Here is an 18,839-nt window from a genome sequence, read left to right as displayed (position 1 = left end):
CTCCTCGCCGTTGAACAAGGTACAAGGAATTTATATTAGACGAAAAAAAAAATAATGGACTAGCTGACTGACATACTTATATATATTTTTCAGGGTAAATTTTACCGATTTTTCCTGAGAAGTTCTATTACAAAAAAAAAGTAAGACATAAGGACGCTGGGTTGTCAACAAAATACCTATAAGACCTATACCTAAATGTTTAAAACATGATCATGATTTATTAAGCTATAAACTATCATTAATCTAACAAGATTTCCAGAATGCTCCAATATTTTAATATAGAGCTCTTTTCCGCAAGGATATTACTACAGTGTCTTAAAATGACCACCACTTTCCGGTCCTCTTAAGGTACTTCACTAAACCTTGAAATAGTTTCTCAAATCAGCAGAGAATTACTTGATTATGATAGAGAGCTTGATGGATAAGAAGTACATGTACATGTATATATATCAAATAGGCGAAAAAATGTGCAATTTTGGATAAAAATTTTATTTTAAAAAATTTCTTTCAGTAAACATGAACAAAAGCCACAGGCGGATTCGAACTCATGATCTGCGGTTCACAAGCCTGATACTTTAACCACTGAGCTATGACGATATACATCTGATTTGATTGATAAAAACAGTTTAACAAAACATTTAAATCGCCATCTTGTGACGTAGTTCTTAAAAAGTATAAGTCTAGGTGTAGTGAAGTACCTTAATATTTGTTAAACATGTATATCACAACATTAAATACCACAATAGAAACATAATGGAGTCGGACAACAAAAGATAATGAATACATTAATGTACACATTTACTGAAATAAATGCTCTTTAAGTTACATCAGATGTCATATCAAGACAACTTCTAAATATGGCACAATATGGAAATGATTGTCATGGCATTACGACAATAGTGAATGTTTGAAAAAACCTAAGTAAAATGGGGTTAAAAATCTAAGACAAAATTTTGTTAAAATCAAAACAGGAAATACTGCATTCAGGGATATATTCACCTCCGTTTTATTTTCGTCCCTTTTGCCCTAGTTGTCAGAGACCGAATTGGAAAAGGAACGAATTCAAAATAATTTTAAAACTACCGTGTCAATCAGAAGAAGTGTCTATGACGCAACTCTATTTGGACAAACTCAAGACGGGGCGAACACGTTTGCAAGTAAAGAAGCACGAGAAAAAAAAAGCAAACCACAAAAACAAACACGAGGCGAATATAGCCTTGTATACAATTAACAATATCCAACCACAACATCGAAAAAAAACGATCCATTTCACAGCAATTGTCATTCAACAAAAGCACAAAGGCAGACTTCATAATTTTCATGTCTTTCCGGTCATGGTAGAGTTTTGCATTCTAAATATCTATTAACGATTCTAAATGTATCTACAGTTTAGTTGAAGAAAGCGAGGACTAACACATTTTACATGCTATCTATCTAAAACTCTATATGTTGCCACATTTCCGTTAGAGAAAGCGATGGCTAGCAATGGCGCGGAATCATGGGAAATAAAAATGTCGGCTTTACACGGCTCTTCGTTGTCTAGCTCTGTATCAACCATCCCAAGAAACCTCCCGGATGGGGAAACCACGTGGAGACGGTTTGAGCGGGAATCGATGACAATAACATACCGGTCACGTGAGTTGAGCACTAACCCGTTCGGTTCTCTAAGGGGGAACGTTTCAGTTCCCTGATACTTCTGGAATATGTGCCCCCGTCCCGCCATCTTGACGAAAATGACGCTCTTTTTCTGGAAATCTGTAACCATTATCCTGTCGTCAACGACTGCAATACCCCGGGGGTAGGACAGGAAGGTTCTTCCGGTGTTTTCCGGATAACATGACGTCATAATGTGACCGTCTCTGTTTAGAATATCGATTCCCGGAGGAGAGAAGAACTGCGACAGCGTGGCTCCGATAAAAGTCTGATTGGCGGGATTATAGGTGAGGACAGAGTAGCCTCGCTTTGTTGGGATCTTCTTCTTGATGATAAGTTCCGGTTTTACGTAAAGCATTACATATATCATCTTGGCTTCCGGTACTGCAATGGCGCTGTATCTATTCGGCATGCTTGCGATGTCCCAGGGCTGGAAGTTCCCTAGAGAAAACACGTGTACCACGTTTCCACTGCTGTGGATGACCTTCAGACGGTGGTTCCATCTGTCGGCCAGAAGTAAATATTCCGGGTCAATCCATGACAGTCCGAATATCCTTGGCGATTTCATGTCACCGATAGCGGTCGAAGCTGCCTTCCAACACATCTGAAGACGAATATGTGTACCAGGTCTGTCACGTGATTGTGTTCTGTCGACTGATTGGTGAGCTTGAGATTGAGGTTGATGATGACGTCTTTGAGGCAATGGAGAGCGGTCATCCTCAATCTGTGGTCTACCAGAGATCGCATACCCCACAGACCGAGGCGAAACCGGCCGTCTCCGATCTTCAGATGACACTGAACCACCATCGGGTGAGTCCATTATGGTTGGTGGGGGTGCAGAGGGTACAGGACGGAGATAGTGGAATGCTCTTGGTGAATTACCTGAAATTACGTCAGATAGGCTAGGCTTCGTTTGGACACTTTGGTTCGGTGTTTGGTCTTCTTCTGTTCCAGCCAACTCGACTGGCGTTTGATCGAAAACAACACCTGGGTACGGCGGCGGCGGTTCCTCCGTGTTGCTGATTTCTATGAAAACGTTAGTGTCGGGAATTTCTTCATTTTCTTCTTCTGACTCGGTCTCGGTCACAGACGAAACCGAACTGGATGAAGTTTCACAACTGTCTTCCCGTTCCTGTTCAGACTGCGCCTGCGCCGAATCGTTGGCGTTTGCCATTGCACACGCGTCCTGTCTTTGGTCATATTGTCTGGTGTTTATCACCTCTATCTTAATGAGATCAGTGGACGTCAGAGCGTCCTCTAGTTCTGTGTTGATGATAAACCGGGTCTCCGGGGACTCAGTCGATAGCTTATTTCTTACGACGTCCAGATGATTCAGATGTCCGTTCATCCCAGTGCAAATCCGCAAGGCTGACGTTTCACTTATTTTATCCAGTTCGCCGCAAATCTTTTTGAAAGTGGTTAACTTTTGTTCGACATCCTCTAATAAGGTCGTACACAATTTCAAATCCTCTTGCAAAAGATCTTTTTCCAAAGATACAAGATTTTCTAAGTCTTCTTGCACTTTTTGTTCTTGCTGAATCAAATACTGAGTCACTTTTTGACGCAAATCAGAGAAATAGTCCGAAATACCAAGTGCTGTTTGTTCCTTTTTCATCAAGAGTTGTCTTCCTTTGGGTAAAAGAGCACTGTGGGTGTCCGTTAATTCTGTAAACATTTGCTTGAATTTCTTTAACAGCGATTCTTTAGTTTCCTCGAAAACAACATTTAAGTTGCTGTCAAGTCTGATGACGTCACAATCAGAGTGCCCTTCCTGTCGGCAAAGTACACATAACTGAACCATGCATGTCTTGCAATAACTGTCTACATCGGCACGAAGATGTGACTTGCACTCAATGTTTTCTTCTCTCGCAAAAATAAATTCCTGTGCAGTATCATCATCCGAAAGTGACGCAATGTAATCGGAATTTACTTCCGGGTCAGCGGAAATGACGTAGCCACATTTTGGACAAGGGTAGGAGGGTTTTCCTTGCTGTTCTTCAAGGTATGTTTTAATGCAAGCATGACAAAAACTGTGGCCGCAGACCGATCGTTTTGGCGACTTTAGAGTATTCTTGCAAACAAAACATTGCGACAGTGCCTTAAGGTCATCCATGCTAAGCCTGAAATAAAAACAAAATAATTTTCTCAGGTATCATGATCATCTTGTTGTGTTCTACTTCAAAGTTCAAACTCGCTGATCAAAAGAAAGATGACTCACTGATTTTGTCAAATCAAAAAATAGCGCAGAGAAGAAAATGAACACGCGCGGATCCAGAATCTTTTTCCGAGGGGAGAGGAGGGGGAGGGGGGTCAAAGTAATATTTATACTTGCCAGGGGGTCTGAGGCCTATCTGCGATAATTCTTCTGTGTAAATTAAAAAAAAACTGAATTTTAAGTGCCCCCCTCCTATCGGTCCCCTTCTAGATCTACGCATGCCCTCTTTTAAAATTAAAACGCTGCTTGTATTTTCTAAACTTATGCTACGTTATTTTTCTGAAGGGACCAGAAGTTATTTAAGCCTTCCGGTACATGGTTATAGACGTGGATTAGAAATCAATTCCAATATGAATAAAAACATGTTGGTGGAATCAGACGCTCGCTTTGTAAGGAATGAATAAGTCATCAAATATAAAAGTATTGATTGCATGCATGCAGGAATCTAGGGAATCTGTGGTGCCTTTTATCTACATCTGCATACATGACTTAACTTTGATAATTGTAAGTGTTATCTGGGTTGAAAAGACGAGAGAGAGAGAGAGAGAGAGAGAGAGAGAGAGAGAGAGAGAGAGAGAGAGAGAGAGAGAGAGAGAGAGATGTATCATGTGTTATTCCCTCTTTGTTACATGTAGGCTAAAATGGTTTCATCATACAGGATATCAAATCTGCTTTGCGTTAAATGTAGCTTTGGAGCTTTGTATTGAACTAAAATATATGCATCAATTAAGATACTAATTATAGCAATTAAGTTGATAAGCCTTTCCCCCTCCCCTCTCCATCTCAAGCTGGTGGGTGCTTGTCACAGTATATCATGCACCCACAGAGCTGAAGGTTATATTCTAATCGTGCATTTATTGGTTGAATCTTTTCAACTACGGATAGCAAACAATCTACAAATTTTTAAAGTACAGTTCACATTAAGCATTAGTTTTATATTTGATGACAAATTATATCGAACTCCATTGATTTCAATTGATTTAAATGGTCTTTTCTCAACATAATATTGGCATTTCGCAATCTTGAGAGATAATTTTTAGCTTGTTTTTAACTATAAAAATTCGGTAAAAACCGGATGTTACCACAAAACCATAAGCTTCGATTGATCGGTTATAAAACACCACAGGTGTACTTACAATTGCAGTGTACTTATAGCCTTATTGTACAGGTATGATACAGGTAGGCCATATTTCACCCAGGTAATTTACGGATCAACTTCGTTTTGTTTACCTTTGCTATTGCGACTAAACAACAAAACCCTCTTGGGCAGACTTTATAATTCCGATATATTTAAAGAGGCAGATTTTGGATTTTTAAAACTTACGACAGTCACTGTTTGTGAGAATAAATGCATGCTAAGAAAAGCAAAATGTATAAGAGACCTAAGACACAAGCAAATACTTCAGTTTTCCACACTTTTTTTCTTTATGCATTTGAGGAATAATATGAAACTTGCTGAACAGCTTCAAAATGTCAAACTACAGATCAAGTTTACACTTTTGTAGCGTCTGATTGACATATTTTCGAGAAAATTAATTTTTTATATTCCAATTTCTTAATGTTCGGGTTCGTTATCGGGTTCGGTGTGTAACTGAATAAACGAGGTCAGTATGTAGTCAGTATACTGTGCGTTACTTGTACCATTCCTTTTCCTGTACCATACCTTTTATCATTTCTAACAAACAAATGAATTCTATAAAATAGTGTCAAGCATTGTGTTGTAAATTTAATCGGCAGGGTTTTTTTGTATTATTATTACAATCGGGTTCGTTGTCGGGTTGGGCTGTTTAACTGTTTGGTTTGATTCGGGGTACAGAAGACGGTAAGAAATGATATTGTGCATAACAGTGCATTGTTTTCACAAATTTTTACCAGCAAATACAGAATAGACTTGGCGAAATTACAGGAGATGAAATAAAGAGTATTATTTTACCTATTTCCTATTTAATTTCTATATCAACTATATAGTTTTAATTTCCTCTGTTCTTTTATCTCTGATTAAAGCATGACATTTCGTTTACAATAGCTCTGAAATAGTTGTGTGCCTGGAAGCTTTCATAGAATAATACAAACCGGTAGGGGACGTGTATTCTCTCAGAATGCTTGTTTTTCTTTCAAATATGTTGACATGCAAGATAAATATGTTGACATGCAAGATAGTTATGTTAACATGCAACATAACTATGTTAACATGCGAGAAAATTGCAATCAAATTATAAAAAATCTCATAAGATCTCAAATATCGCCAACCTGTGACATCCAAGTACTTACTTATGTTTTTGGGAGTTGATTTTAATCAACTCTCCTATGCAGTTACTCTGGCAAACCGAAACAGAAACAGTGTTTGGACCTAAGCACAAATCATCACCGCTGACAAGAGTTAGTTCTTGAAAATAATCGATAAATTCGATGTAATGTACGCTGAAGCATTTTTTATAAAGGAAACATTTATAAATACCTAAAAAATAGTCAGATTTTAAATAGTACGAACAATTTAGTACGAACAATTTAGTTTTTTTGCAGTCGTATGTATTCCTACGCCAGAGTTCAATATAGTCTCGTTCAACCATCGGCTGTCTCCGTACATCTCCGACAAGCAGAGAGTCAGTCTATATTTAGAGGTCGCATCATCAAGCTATCACGTGACCTGGTATCTCTTACTTGTCGGAGATTAACGGAGACAGCCGATCATCTGATTGAACGAGACTAGAGTTCATTATTGGTTGGATCCATACACTTTTTGAAATATTTCGAATACCGATACATAGTTTGATGAAATCAATTCTATTTTTTAATGATTCATAAGAGGTTTTCTCGAAATTCTAGATCTTGTCGGAAAAGTCCGAGACTCCATATTATAAAATTGTGCGTAATTCAAATAGAGATAATAAACTACTTGCCAAGCAAAATAACATATCGTTGATTTTGAGATAAGTAATAATCGATAAAATTAACTCCCGTCAGTACTTTGATTCAATAGTTAAGAATGTCTCCAAGTTCACAGCGACATCGCGTTTTGATTGACAGCTGAGAGAGCCTTTCCCGAGGTCTGCCGGAAAGGCCCAATAGGCTGCGATTTGATCATATTAAGTAGAATTTACGCGATTAAAAAAGGGCTTCACTCCTTCCGCCCCTTCTTAATCAGGTAAATTTTACTTGATATGACCTTCCTATTATATGGAACACCTCTAAATTGTGACGTTCTCCCTATCAAATTTAACAAACAAAAAAACCAAGTATTTTTTTCTTTCCTACTAGTGTTACCTTACAGCGTAGTGCAATGGTTGAAGTGTTAACTACGAATATTTTAGTCTTGAATTCGAATACCGCTGAGGCTTTTACAATTTTTACGTTTTCAAAAAAAATTGAAACATATTTATTGGTCAATCATTGTAAAACTTTAAAAAAAAAATTTAAACCGGTGGGGGTATTTTTGATTATTATAATGCACTCTTATCCACGTTAATATAAACAGGTGTCCCGTGTCATCTTGAACTGGAAACCATAAATTATCATCTATCTTGTCTCCAATTTTCGCATGACACAGGGATTTCAGGTATGATGACGTACGTTTGTATTTTATATTATGTAAATGCGTCTTTGCATTGCAAAACTTATTTAATGCTTCGCTACAATGCACGAAAAATAAAAAATTAAACCGCACAAAAAACCCTCGATTTAAAGTGATTTAAAATAAATTGACTGATCATGCGCAGATTTGAGAAAATATTAAAACCTGTTGTGATGTCTAAAAAATACAAATTGAACACTTTGAAAAAGTTTTCGAATAACATTTTTAGGACTGTGTACAAACATTATTTTATGAGCATAAAACAACATAATAACACAATGAAATAATGCCAATGTTATAATATGTGTATTGATTACGAAACAATCAACATTTATTACCAATCATGTCAAAATACACGAACACAGACACCATATTACTCTACAATATGGCCACGGCTACTTTTTCTTCTTGTGTTTTGCTACGTTTTCTTTCGCTAGTTTGCATTTGGGATCAAGATCCAGCGCACATTTAAATGCACCCAGGGCCTTCTGTTTATCTTTGGTCCGTAGAAGACTGTATCCCAACAGGGAATAAGCCTTGGGGTCCTTCACTCGGTCACACATTGATTCCATGTCCTGCACAGTGGTGATCAGATCCGCTTCCTGTTTGGTTTGGACATAGCACTGAATCAACAAATAATATGCGTATATCACGGACAGGAGTTCCAGACTTCCGGTGGCGTTTATCTCCCTTTGTATGTTCTCGTCCATAGTTATCGATTCCATCTTACCGTAGTAATTAACACTCGTAGGACTGTCTATTTCAGATTCTACAGCCCGTCTTAAAATTTTGATTGCGTCTGTGTATTTCTCACATACACAGAGGAAGTGACCGTATTCTACGAATAAGCCTGCGCCGTGACCTTCGCCCTCTCGATTCAAAGCTTCTTGAAACATGGCGTCGGCTTTCTGTATCAGATCTTTTTTGTTGGCCTTAAATACACACGATGCTGCATGATAGAGACAAGCCAAGTGCTCATACAGCCCAGGCCCCTTTTTCCCATCCACATATCTAGTTATCAGAAACCGACAGAATGTAATCGGTTTCCAAATCTCTTCTATCTCTAGGACGTTGCTGAATTCGATGTTCTTTTCATTCAAAAGATGAGGAATGTAGTCGCGCTGCTTATCGGCGTCGGTCTTACCATAAATAGGGACCACGAAGTTATCAATGACATCTTCGAAAATTGCAGCACAATGTTCGAAACCATATTCGTGGTAAAATCCATTGCATAACCCATTACACACTATCATAAAACTTTCAACCGTTTTCTTGGCCTGGGCACTGGACTTGTATCCTTTCGCGTCCGCCAGAACCTGAGCAAACATCTTCTTTACTTCTGTATTGTAGGGAAAGACATCCAAAATTGTGTAGTTCTCCGCGAGAGAAAATAGTTCCTCTAAGGGACGCCTTCGGATCGTTGTAAACCTTCTCTCTAGCTGGGAGGACTGCAGATCTGATAAAAAGTCTAGCAGATTATTTTTCTTGACGAAATAGTCCGGTAGGAACTTTTGTTTCACTGCATCCAACAACTGGTCTAAAAGATACAACACACAGTAGGCCGGATTCTTATGCCAGAGACTAGAACTCAGGTTTTCGCATGCGTAAAAAAAGATGGAACGTATGTGATGCTGGTGTATCATGCCTTCTGATATAACGTGAACACAGAGCATATTGAACATTAGAAAGCATTGTCTTTGGGAGTCGGCAAGTTCTTCCATGATCAAAGTCTTTTCCGCAAGGGCAAACGATAACCGCCATTCAATGTCGGATTGAGAGCTTTTGCAGTGAGGTGTCGGAACGATATGGCAGCCCATCGACGTAACCTTTTCCACTCCGCTCTCTGAGGGCCAATTTTGCAGACGTCTTCTAGATACCCATTCGTCTGCTTGTGTTGGCCATCCGGGATAAAGGATCGCCAGTTCATGAGTCACCTCTGACTGCTCTACTTCTTGAATTAGACCAGTCTGATCGCTTGCTGACTGTTGTTTAAAACGGTCCTGTCGTGCGCTGAGTAAGACACCTCGGAGACCCTGAGAGGTAAAAGGACGACGGAGGTCCAAGGAATCCTCAGGAATTCCGGTAAATATATCTGAAAATTTCATGTCTAGACCATTTCCGGTTCCGGAATTCAGCAATGTGCCTAGCATGGAATCTATCGCTTTTTTGTTAGAGGAGATTTTGGTCTGGAACTTCTTCTTTGATAGACTGCTGCCTAAATATATAATACCTTTTTTATTTACAGACAAATCTTGTTCATTTTCGTTACTTCCATTTTGAAGGACTTTTAAACGGCAATGCCCGGCATGCACGTTTTCCTGGGAGATGACGTAATGACATGAATCAGCATCGGTGACAGAAGGTAGTGCAATTTTGACGTCTTTTATATGGAAAAACGTCACAGTGGGTTCTTTAGTCAGGCATTTCTTCGTAAACGTTCCGTCCGGTTTTAAAACTACAAACGCAGGAAGTCGCAGTCCTTCCGCGAAGCTCCCAACGACCGTTTGTGTTTTGGTCGGCACAAGAGTTTCTACGTAACGGCGTGGAACGAAACTGTGGACGAAGAACGAGAGGTGGAGGTACGGGAGGTTACTCGGTACGTCATTTCCGGTCATGAAGTCCTCCAAAGCTTGGCTCTCTGCCATTTTTCGGGAATACCTGCCAAAATGTACGAAAAAGAAGTATTGAGATAAAATAAATCGTTTTCAAAACATATAAATAATTTTACAATAAGTTTGAAAAAGAAGATTAGTGTCTCCCACCATGCCATTTTCAAATTATGTGAAAAACAAATCCACTTAAAAAGGATGACAACACGTTATAAAACCAGTCTGTTCGATATGATCATAACCAAGTGATGAAAACAACCTGTTTGCCCGACTGATAATGTTCAGAAAGGACATTTAAATTTCAAATGATACTAAAAGATGCATAGTTTCAGGCCCCACACCAAAACAGAGGTGATGCATGTATATAGCGATAGCTGGTGGTTTAAAGGAAAGTCTCGAAAAAGGTGAATAATGAATCAATATTGATTTTCGGTTTTATTTTATTCATGTTTTACTTATTCTTAATACGTAAATTGAAGAAAACGTCCTAAAAACAGAGATTTTAACTACGGTAGAACAGACTTCATAAACGCCATTGCACCATGAATTGTAAATTTAAAAAACCGATAAAGTCAATATGTTGAATGAACTATAAATTTTTTGGTTTTTTAACTTTACAATAAATGTACAGTTGCAATGCATGGCGTAATAAGAGAGAGGGAGAGAGAAAGAGAGAGAGAGAGAGAGAGAGAGAGAGAGAGAGAGAGAGAGAGATATGTTATCGAAATGATAGTGTTGTCCATTGTTGGTGCATTCTTTAAAACGTTTAAAACTGGGGCAAGGTAAATTAATTACAGGTGTGTGTTTCTAACCGCTTTACATTTCAAAACAACATGAACGGGCCAGTTGATAAAACACATCTAAATGAACACGAACGCTAACAATTCAGTAGACAGTAGAACATTTACCTTAAGGTTACTCGAAATCTTCATAGAATCATGTTGATTTCATGTTCTTGCTGTCTGTTCCTGCCAGTGGTTGGTTACGAATCGTAAACAAAGATGGCGGCCACCATACTGAATAATGCATTGGGGTTCCCCGAGATCGATACAACGAAGGAATTACATTTAAATGCCCAAGGATTATCTTAATAAATATCAGGAATCAAGTCACATTTCTTTACATTTTACGATGGCAAATTTATCAGCATTTAAACTTTCAAAAGGTAATATTCTATAAGTCTGTCGGCCATTTGGGGTAATGAATAGCGGTCAGTTCGGTTTATAGGGATCACTGAGCTTTATTCATAACCGCCACACAAAACCATGTGTTAAATCATTGGTTTTAAAATAAAAAATTTTTAGTGACGTTAAGTTGCTTGTACATTTTTAAAAGCCGTTTATGCATTGTCGTTTTATCATATTAATGGGTATCAGTCCTGAAAAAAAACCCTGGAATATTTTTAGAATCCAGATTGAAAAAAAAACCATATAGATATTTCATCTTTTTCTAAATTGTTTTTGTAAAAACTGAAGATGTCAGATACACAGTCTGCAATGTTTAAAACTTAAAAAAAAACTGTGAAAAGGAGATAAATTTATCTTATGATACAAAAGTAAAGTTTTGAAAATTAGTAACCTATATTAGGCTCATGCGCGGATCTGGGTGAGTGGGGGGGGGGGGGGGGGTTGGATCCCTGCCCTCACTAAAAATTTGAAATTTGAAAGTAATTCAATTCTTATTGGTAAGTAGCTGAAAATGAACCATATACCGGAAACACCCCAACCGCCCGGCGAACAAAATTACCCCCCCCCCCTTCACTCAATTAAAAAAGAGCAATCTATAGTGTGCTATGTATCAAATACAATAAACCAATAAACTGTTTGGGCACAAGCGGGGTTAGCATGATAAAAGATATAAAAAAATATGAATAATTTTAGTTGTAGGTATAGGAAATAAAAACTGATGTCTACATAGGAATTAAGGAATCATCCTTTGACGTCTTTGGGTTTTTGGTTATTATTGTCGGTACGTGATCAATTATATCATAAAGCCCTCCGGGACTTATTGATTTTAATCACATGCCCGGCTGTAATGAAGTCAAAAATTTATTTTACCATTCCTTACTTACTTGTAGAGCATAACATACCTTTTTCAATAGAAATCTAAGAGCTTAAGTTAAACACAATCCTTATTCATTTTTTTTATTATCAATATAAGGCCATTCAAACTTGCGAGTAATCATATTATGACATGCGCATTTGCAGTGCATTTTAAATGTCGGCATCTCAAAACGTCTATATAATTTTTAAAAATGAATAAACAAATGCTTCAGACCAACTCAACATTTGTAAATTAAAATTAGAAAACAGAAATATTACTTTGTTTTTTAATAACATAGTTGTACATGATGTTACACGAAGTCAAGGCGTCTATTTTTATTGGCCGCAAATTTGGCAATGATAGTTGAGATCGCAACATGGTTTGACACACGTGCGTGCGTGTGTGTGTGTGACGTCAAACAATAGTAATAATAGATATTTGCTGTGTGTTATTTTTTTTTAACATTTTTAATTTTTGATCTTAAAATAATGTGTAGGCACGTGCCTAACGGCAGCTACGCCACTGTATGACAAGACAAAATTACTAAGCGCGGTAAAAAATGTTAAAATGTGGTGAAAGTACATGACTGCTTTATACGGTTTTGTCAGTTTTATATCGAATTCCGCGATTCCGTCTATCTAAATTGTTAAATATAATTTTCATTTCACATTAGATAACTTAAAATGGGCTGAAAAACTTCTAAAAATGAATAAATATTGCCAAAACCAACCGATTGTTTATTAAAACAATATACATGTATCACTTTTAGATTTTTTTCCCCCGAAATGCAACAACTTTTGTTTTAGCCACGTTTTTAATTATAGCCTGTCCCAAGACATTTATGCCGAACATTTTCATAAATTATTCGATATTTATAAATACCTCTTGATTCAGACAATGTTCATTCAATAGTAAAAATCGCAAGATTTCCTTTTGAATTTATTAACACCCCTTCTAGCTTGTTAGATTTCAATACACGGCTAGAAATAAACATGCTACTGACATTTTGCGTTGCAAAAAAATAATTGAAAGTACCCGGATAATAACATTGAAATAACGAGGTATTAGGAGTGAATAACGAATGGAGAAAAGATGTATACATTTTCCATTATAGAAAAATGTAAGAAATATATTTGTTTTAGTTCCTGTGATTTTTTTCCGAGTGAAAAATGATAGTGTGTCTATAAACATATCTTGGATATTTTCCCTTTTATTGCTTTGAGTTGCTTTTCTTTCACAGGTATGTGTATCTTAATTAAAAATAGTCTAAATGTGCTGCATAAATATCTTGGGACAGACTTAAATATTTCAACTTTTGCAATAAACATGCAAATTATCAAGCATGTTTAAAAGGCCTTCCTTAGACTCGGACATTAAAAACAGGTCATCTCCACACACTAAGAGAAACATTGAAATATTTCAGTTGAGTAGATTTACATAAGGTTGTAAAGAGGTCACATTCTAAATTATAAAATGTTTAAAAAGAATAAGAATGGAAAAAGTGTGCTATATTGTAACACATGTGCACAGATTGGGGTGCATTGGACACCTGTCAATATCACTGTGAATAAAAGTTCTTTAAAATCAAAATACATCCACCGGTTAAGAATTTTTAAATGATTGACCTAAAACTATGTTTTAAAATTTCTGGTGTGAATTTTTTATTTTCGTAAATAACAGACTTTGATTTCTTGACATGTACGTGTGATTATACTACAAACAAATAGTGTTAGTACATGTGTGTTTAACTGTCAATTCTTCAGCGATGAAATTAATATATTAATCCATTAATCAATACATGTACTAAAGGAACATACACTGACAGTTACGTTACTGATATAATTATATAAATGTGTATTTCAATAAACACTGTAGATACCAAAAGTTGTACACTGTAACAAAGTTGTTGTTATTGGATACGTAATGTTCACTGTAGATACTTGTACACTGTCACTGTATTGGTGTAACGTTGTCCCACAATAAGATTGTTCTCATCATCAACACACACACTATAGGGATTCTTTACCACTTGTTGTTGTGTGAGTAGTAGGGACAAGAACTGACCGTCCTTATCCAGAAGATGAACTGTGTGACTGTAAGTATCACACACCAGGATGTGTCTCAGGCGATCAGTACACATTCCTCGGGGATAAAACACTGACGCCTGACCTGTGTAGGAGAACCTGTGTTTTCCTGATTTATTCACCACCACTACAGCATCTTTGAGTGAATCTGATGTACAGATATCACCATTAATGTTTTCTGTGATGTAGTGTGGATAACTATACAATTTCTGTCCTTTGTTGTCCCTGTCTATGTTCTGTATTTCTTTCCCTGTCTTGTTGTACCTGGTGACTTTACCTTTTAAAGCTATGCGCATCCCCACCAGTATGTCTCCATTGATGTGGGAGGAGTGTATACTGAGTGGTGTCCAGTCTCCTGTTTTAATGAATTTAGTGATTGTATTATCCGGTGTTATCTTATTGATGAATTTGTTGTCTTTGTCTGTATAGATCAGATCCCCGTCCTGTGTTACTGTGTGGTAGCAGCCTTCAGATCTACTACTGGTTTGTATCTTCTGTAGCTGATTCCCGTGAAGATCTGTTTGGACAAGTTTACCATCTACACCACTGGCCCAGAGTCTGCCTGATTTACCAACTGATACATGACATACCTCATCAACACCTGGTACTTTGTACTCCCTGACCTTGGTGACAGAGGAAGACATGGACAGTGTTGGTTTAACGTCAGACTCCCTCTGTTTTACTGTATGTTTCAATGGTATAGAGGCAGTCTCAATGGTTTTTATCTTCCTGTGCTCTGGTTTAGTATTGGGAACCTGGATTCTACCCAGTAGCATTGCGACATCTTCCTTGCTGTATTGACCAGCAGTAAATACTGGTGTGACCGGTTTGGATGTCTCTGGTATGGGTCGTATGATAACGTTTTTTGATTTGAGAGCAAATGTTAATTGTTCTATGTTTGAAGGAGATAGATAGCCATAAAATGTTTTGATTAAATCATTGAGATAATTCATGTAGGCTTCAATTTCTAGGCTTTTTCCATTTAATGTTTCTAATATTGACTGTTCTATTTTGTTGACTTGTTCTATGTTATCTGATGTGACTGTGTCTACCAGATTTTTCAAAGACTCAGCTTCAGCCTTCATGGATCTTCTTAAACCCTCCATAATCTTCTTTATTTCTGTGACATCTCCAGCAATTTCCTTCTTCAAGTCTTGAGAAGTAGGCTCCAAATGATTTCGAATTTTGGCAATTTCTTCTTGACATTGTGAAACCTTTTTATCAAAGACCTTCTCAAGATCGGTAAACGCATGACCGCGATGTTCTTTTGTGGTTGCGCATTTGTAACAGAGGGGAATTTGGCATTCCTCGCAGAGAAGATCTATGTCTTTTGTGGAGTGAATCCTGCATTTTTCTACAGGAAGTTGCCGCTTGCGTTGTTTATAAGGGACCACTTCGTGGTTCTTGGTTTTCTTATTCTTCTGATGATCATTTCTGCATTGTTCACACATTTGTTGGTGACAGTTATTGCAGTAAAACTGGCAAGATTTCTCGCAGTCTTCAGTGCCACACACCAAATAATGCTGGGCATCAGGTGGTATTTGGGATTCAGATAATGCCATCTAAAACAAGAAAAGTACATTTGTAAAGTAAGTGAATGGAAGATGTACCATTTATTTTGCTATGAAAAACTATTAAGGGGTTAAAATTATCTACATACCCCCTCTCCCCATCAAATACAAAAAAAAAAAAAAAAAGAAAAAAAGAAAAAAATGCATCTTAATTTTTTCATTCGTGTTATTTATGGTTTTCCCTTTCATTGATCACATATTTTAAATTAGATACTATGGATTAAAAGAATCCTTTAAACAAATAATGATTTTGTAATTCTAAGTAATGTATGTATGTACATTAACATGAGACTAACTTTTCTAATTGCTTCGCTGGAGACAGGTGGTCAATTTCACAAAAATTAAATTTAATATGGATTTTCTGCAGACGACTTAAATAATAAAAAAATATCAAAAGGAAGTTGGATTTTTTTTTTATTTTCATTAAATCATATTAAATCATTCCAATTTTGATATTGACTATTCATTTATAAATTGCTGATGTCTTTTGTACTGTGTTGTAATATTTCATTTCACCCACTCTATATAATTAAACTATATGTGATATGCTAAAAATCTGATACACTATAAAAACATGATTGAGATAACAGTGCTTAAAACACCTGGTGATATTTTACCTGCATGGTAGTCTACAAATGATTGATACTGTATCATACTACGATATTTAAATGTGATCATACTGAAATAATTGTACATGCCCCCCTCCCCTCCACCCCGAGGGCCATTGGTTGGTGAATTAACAATTTATACATCTAAATGGTGGAGGGGGGGGGGGGCTCTTTAACTTGACATGGAGAGTCCAAATTAGTCAGTACAACAAAACTAAATCAGACACTTAAGTGTGATTGCTGAATAAGCATATATACATCTGCATGTAGATAGATGTTTTATACAATTAATTTATCAATTTTTGCAACAGTAAGCATGGTAATATTTTTTTTTTTTTTTTAGAAATGTTTCAATATAAGGTCAATATTAACATTGTATATTAAAACATCGCAACAGATCGTTATTGTAAAATTTTAACATTTTCCAGTGTCTATCTGAGATAAAACTACGGGATTTATTCGAATTGATCACTCCCGACTGTATTTGATCACCACATAATACTTGAAGAATAATTCTTTATTCCTTAAAATCGAATTGAATTCGGCGCGAAAGGTTCAGGCGCAAAATGTCTTTAGGGATAATTGGTCTTGGTGCGAATCGTTAATAGGAGCGAAACGTCCCGTTGCCCCTTTTCTGACCCCCCCCCCCCCCCAACCCTCTAGATCCGCGCATAATGGCTTCCATTTGCAAATCAAATATGAACTTATGAACACAATTAAAACAAGTGAACGTGTGCTTCGTTTGTCTCTGACTCAGGACATTTAGTTAAAAGTAAACAGTTTATCTCTAAACAAAACATTGTGTGAATGCATGAGCCGCTGAAAGAGAATGAATGCAGATCCCCTATTGTTAAAAAAAGGCCACTACTTTCGGTTTAGTAATCAGAACTTGCATATAAAATTGTATATATCTATTGACTTATAATATTTTGGAACTAAGTTAATTTTTTCGTTAAGGGAAACATGTCTATTTCTGAAACGTCATGAGATGTAGATTCTTATCATTTTAATACTTACCGTGTGACTGTATCGATATCACCTTTAACAGGTCCGGGACACTTCCTGATAATGATAGCATTATTTAACACGTGACAATTTTTACGTCAAACAGGTTCTCCAATCAGGTGAACGTGTTTACTTTTCAACAACATACACGTGGTTTGTGGCTGTTTTATAAACAATATTTCATTGCTTGCCGGAGAATTCGTAGAACTTGATTTTTACTTTAGAAGGTGAAAAAGGAAAGACTATGTTTCATTCTCACCTTGAAAAATACTGCTGTTTGAATTTTTCAATTGTTACTTCAAAAATCGATCAGTATCAATAGACTGGCATACACATACAAGTAGAAGCAAATTTTGATAAGGAATAACTGCATTATTGTTTATTGGTGACTTAATTATTGTGGATCATAATGATTATTAAATGCAGGTAATTGTCAATTTTTAGCATACGTAAATAGCCACGATAGTAGAAATGCACAAATATACAAATACAGAAGTACAAGTTATATGTATTCATGTAGTATTTTGTACACAAAGCATTTTGATGAGTGTCCCTGAAGAAAATTTCAAAACTCTACTTATGGTGTCCCAAACCTAGGGTATCAAAGCGTACTCACTGCATCCAATATAATAGGACGTGCCTCTCTTTTCAAGTTTGACAATGGGGTATTTAAATAGGTTGATGTAAAGCATCATATACAATATTTTTCAAATCATAGAAATGAAAGATCAGACATAATTATCCATATCTGTTTCATTTATCTGAAAAATAATTGAAAATAGGTTTCCAAAAAACAATTCAAAATGGTATATATTTTCAATACGCTTTGTATAAACTGAAACTTGTAGTAGCCCACAAAGTCTTGCAAATCATCCACCTGATTGGTTTGTAAAAGTAAACAGATGATGTGATGTTTAAGTTTTATGCGTTTTTATACGTTTAATCCACAGACTCTCGGAAGAGGTATAATACTACAATAAACATAACAGGAACATCACAAACTGGGTACAAACATTAAATGCAAACGACACAGTTACGATTATAAAAAAGGCGGGAGTTGCGTATATCACAATATATGTTTTTTAAAGTAAATAAACAATTAAACTTGAAAAGTGTAGGATTAAAAGGTGAGGATAAGTGACATCTGATGTTAATTTAACTTACTCTATGGTAGACCGTAATGTAGCCGCTAAAGTTGCGTGCACATGTATATAATAGGGTGTGCACGTTGTGCAATTTACTTTCAATAACAAAGAATGTTAACTCGTACATAAAATGTCTTAAACAGTAGTAGGCATGTCATTCGTGAAACTGTTTCACTACAGTTAGCTAATTTTGTATGCAAATTTATGCCTACGTCACAAAATCTAGTGGTCTCGACCTGTTTAACTTGGTTTAACTTTAAGAGTTATGACACTGGTAGGGAACAGGACAACCAAAAAAACATCAAGTCGCCCACAGTATAACCAACGACAACTCG

General features: G+C 36.6%; 3 protein-coding genes across 3 annotated transcripts; all 3 read right to left on the bottom strand.

Moving 5' to 3' along the window:
• Positions 1-768: 768 nt before the first annotated feature.
• Positions 769-5,126, bottom strand: LOC128164209 (tripartite motif-containing protein 55-like). Its single transcript, XM_052827964.1, has 2 exons — positions 5,005-5,126; positions 769-3,773 (listed from the first exon to the last, which is right to left on the bottom strand). The coding sequence occupies exon 2, from the start codon at positions 3,764-3,766 to the stop codon at positions 1,427-1,429; it is 2,340 nt and encodes a 779-aa protein (XP_052683924.1). The 5' UTR covers positions 3,767-3,773; positions 5,005-5,126; the 3' UTR covers positions 769-1,426.
• A 2,604-nt stretch (positions 5,127-7,730) lies between these two features.
• Positions 7,731-11,087, bottom strand: LOC128164087 (uncharacterized). Its single transcript, XM_052827817.1, has 2 exons — positions 10,957-11,087; positions 7,731-10,097 (listed from the first exon to the last, which is right to left on the bottom strand). The coding sequence occupies exon 2, from the start codon at positions 10,082-10,084 to the stop codon at positions 7,835-7,837; it is 2,250 nt and encodes a 749-aa protein (XP_052683777.1). The 5' UTR covers positions 10,085-10,097; positions 10,957-11,087; the 3' UTR covers positions 7,731-7,834.
• A 2,044-nt stretch (positions 11,088-13,131) lies between these two features.
• On the bottom strand, positions 13,132-17,473 carry LOC128163405 (uncharacterized). The gene is made up of 2 exons (XM_052827012.1): positions 17,372-17,473; positions 13,132-15,737 (listed from the first exon to the last, which is right to left on the bottom strand). Exon 2 carries the CDS (start codon positions 15,735-15,737, stop codon positions 14,019-14,021), a length of 1,719 nt encoding a protein of 572 aa, XP_052682972.1. The 5' UTR covers positions 17,372-17,473; the 3' UTR covers positions 13,132-14,018.
• Between the last annotated feature and the right edge of the window lie 1,366 nt (positions 17,474-18,839).

This window comes from Crassostrea angulata, chromosome 9 (assembly GCF_025612915.1).
Source record: "Crassostrea angulata isolate pt1a10 chromosome 9, ASM2561291v2, whole genome shotgun sequence".
In the NCBI taxonomy this organism is placed as follows: domain Eukaryota; kingdom Metazoa; phylum Mollusca; class Bivalvia; order Ostreida; family Ostreidae; genus Magallana; species Magallana angulata.
The sequence above is the reverse complement of the archived record's forward strand: the minus strand, read 5'-3'. Positions and strand labels throughout refer to the sequence as shown.

Coding starts and splice junctions, on each gene's coding strand:
- LOC128164209 (XM_052827964.1), bottom strand. CDS start 3,766: ATGGATGACCTTAAGGCACTGTCGCAATGTTTTGTTTGCAAGAATACT.
- LOC128164087 (XM_052827817.1), bottom strand. CDS start 10,084: ATGGCAGAGAGCCAAGCTTTGGAGGACTTCATGACCGGAAATGACGTA.
- LOC128163405 (XM_052827012.1), bottom strand. CDS start 15,737: ATGGCATTATCTGAATCCCAAATACCACCTGATGCCCAGCATTATTTG.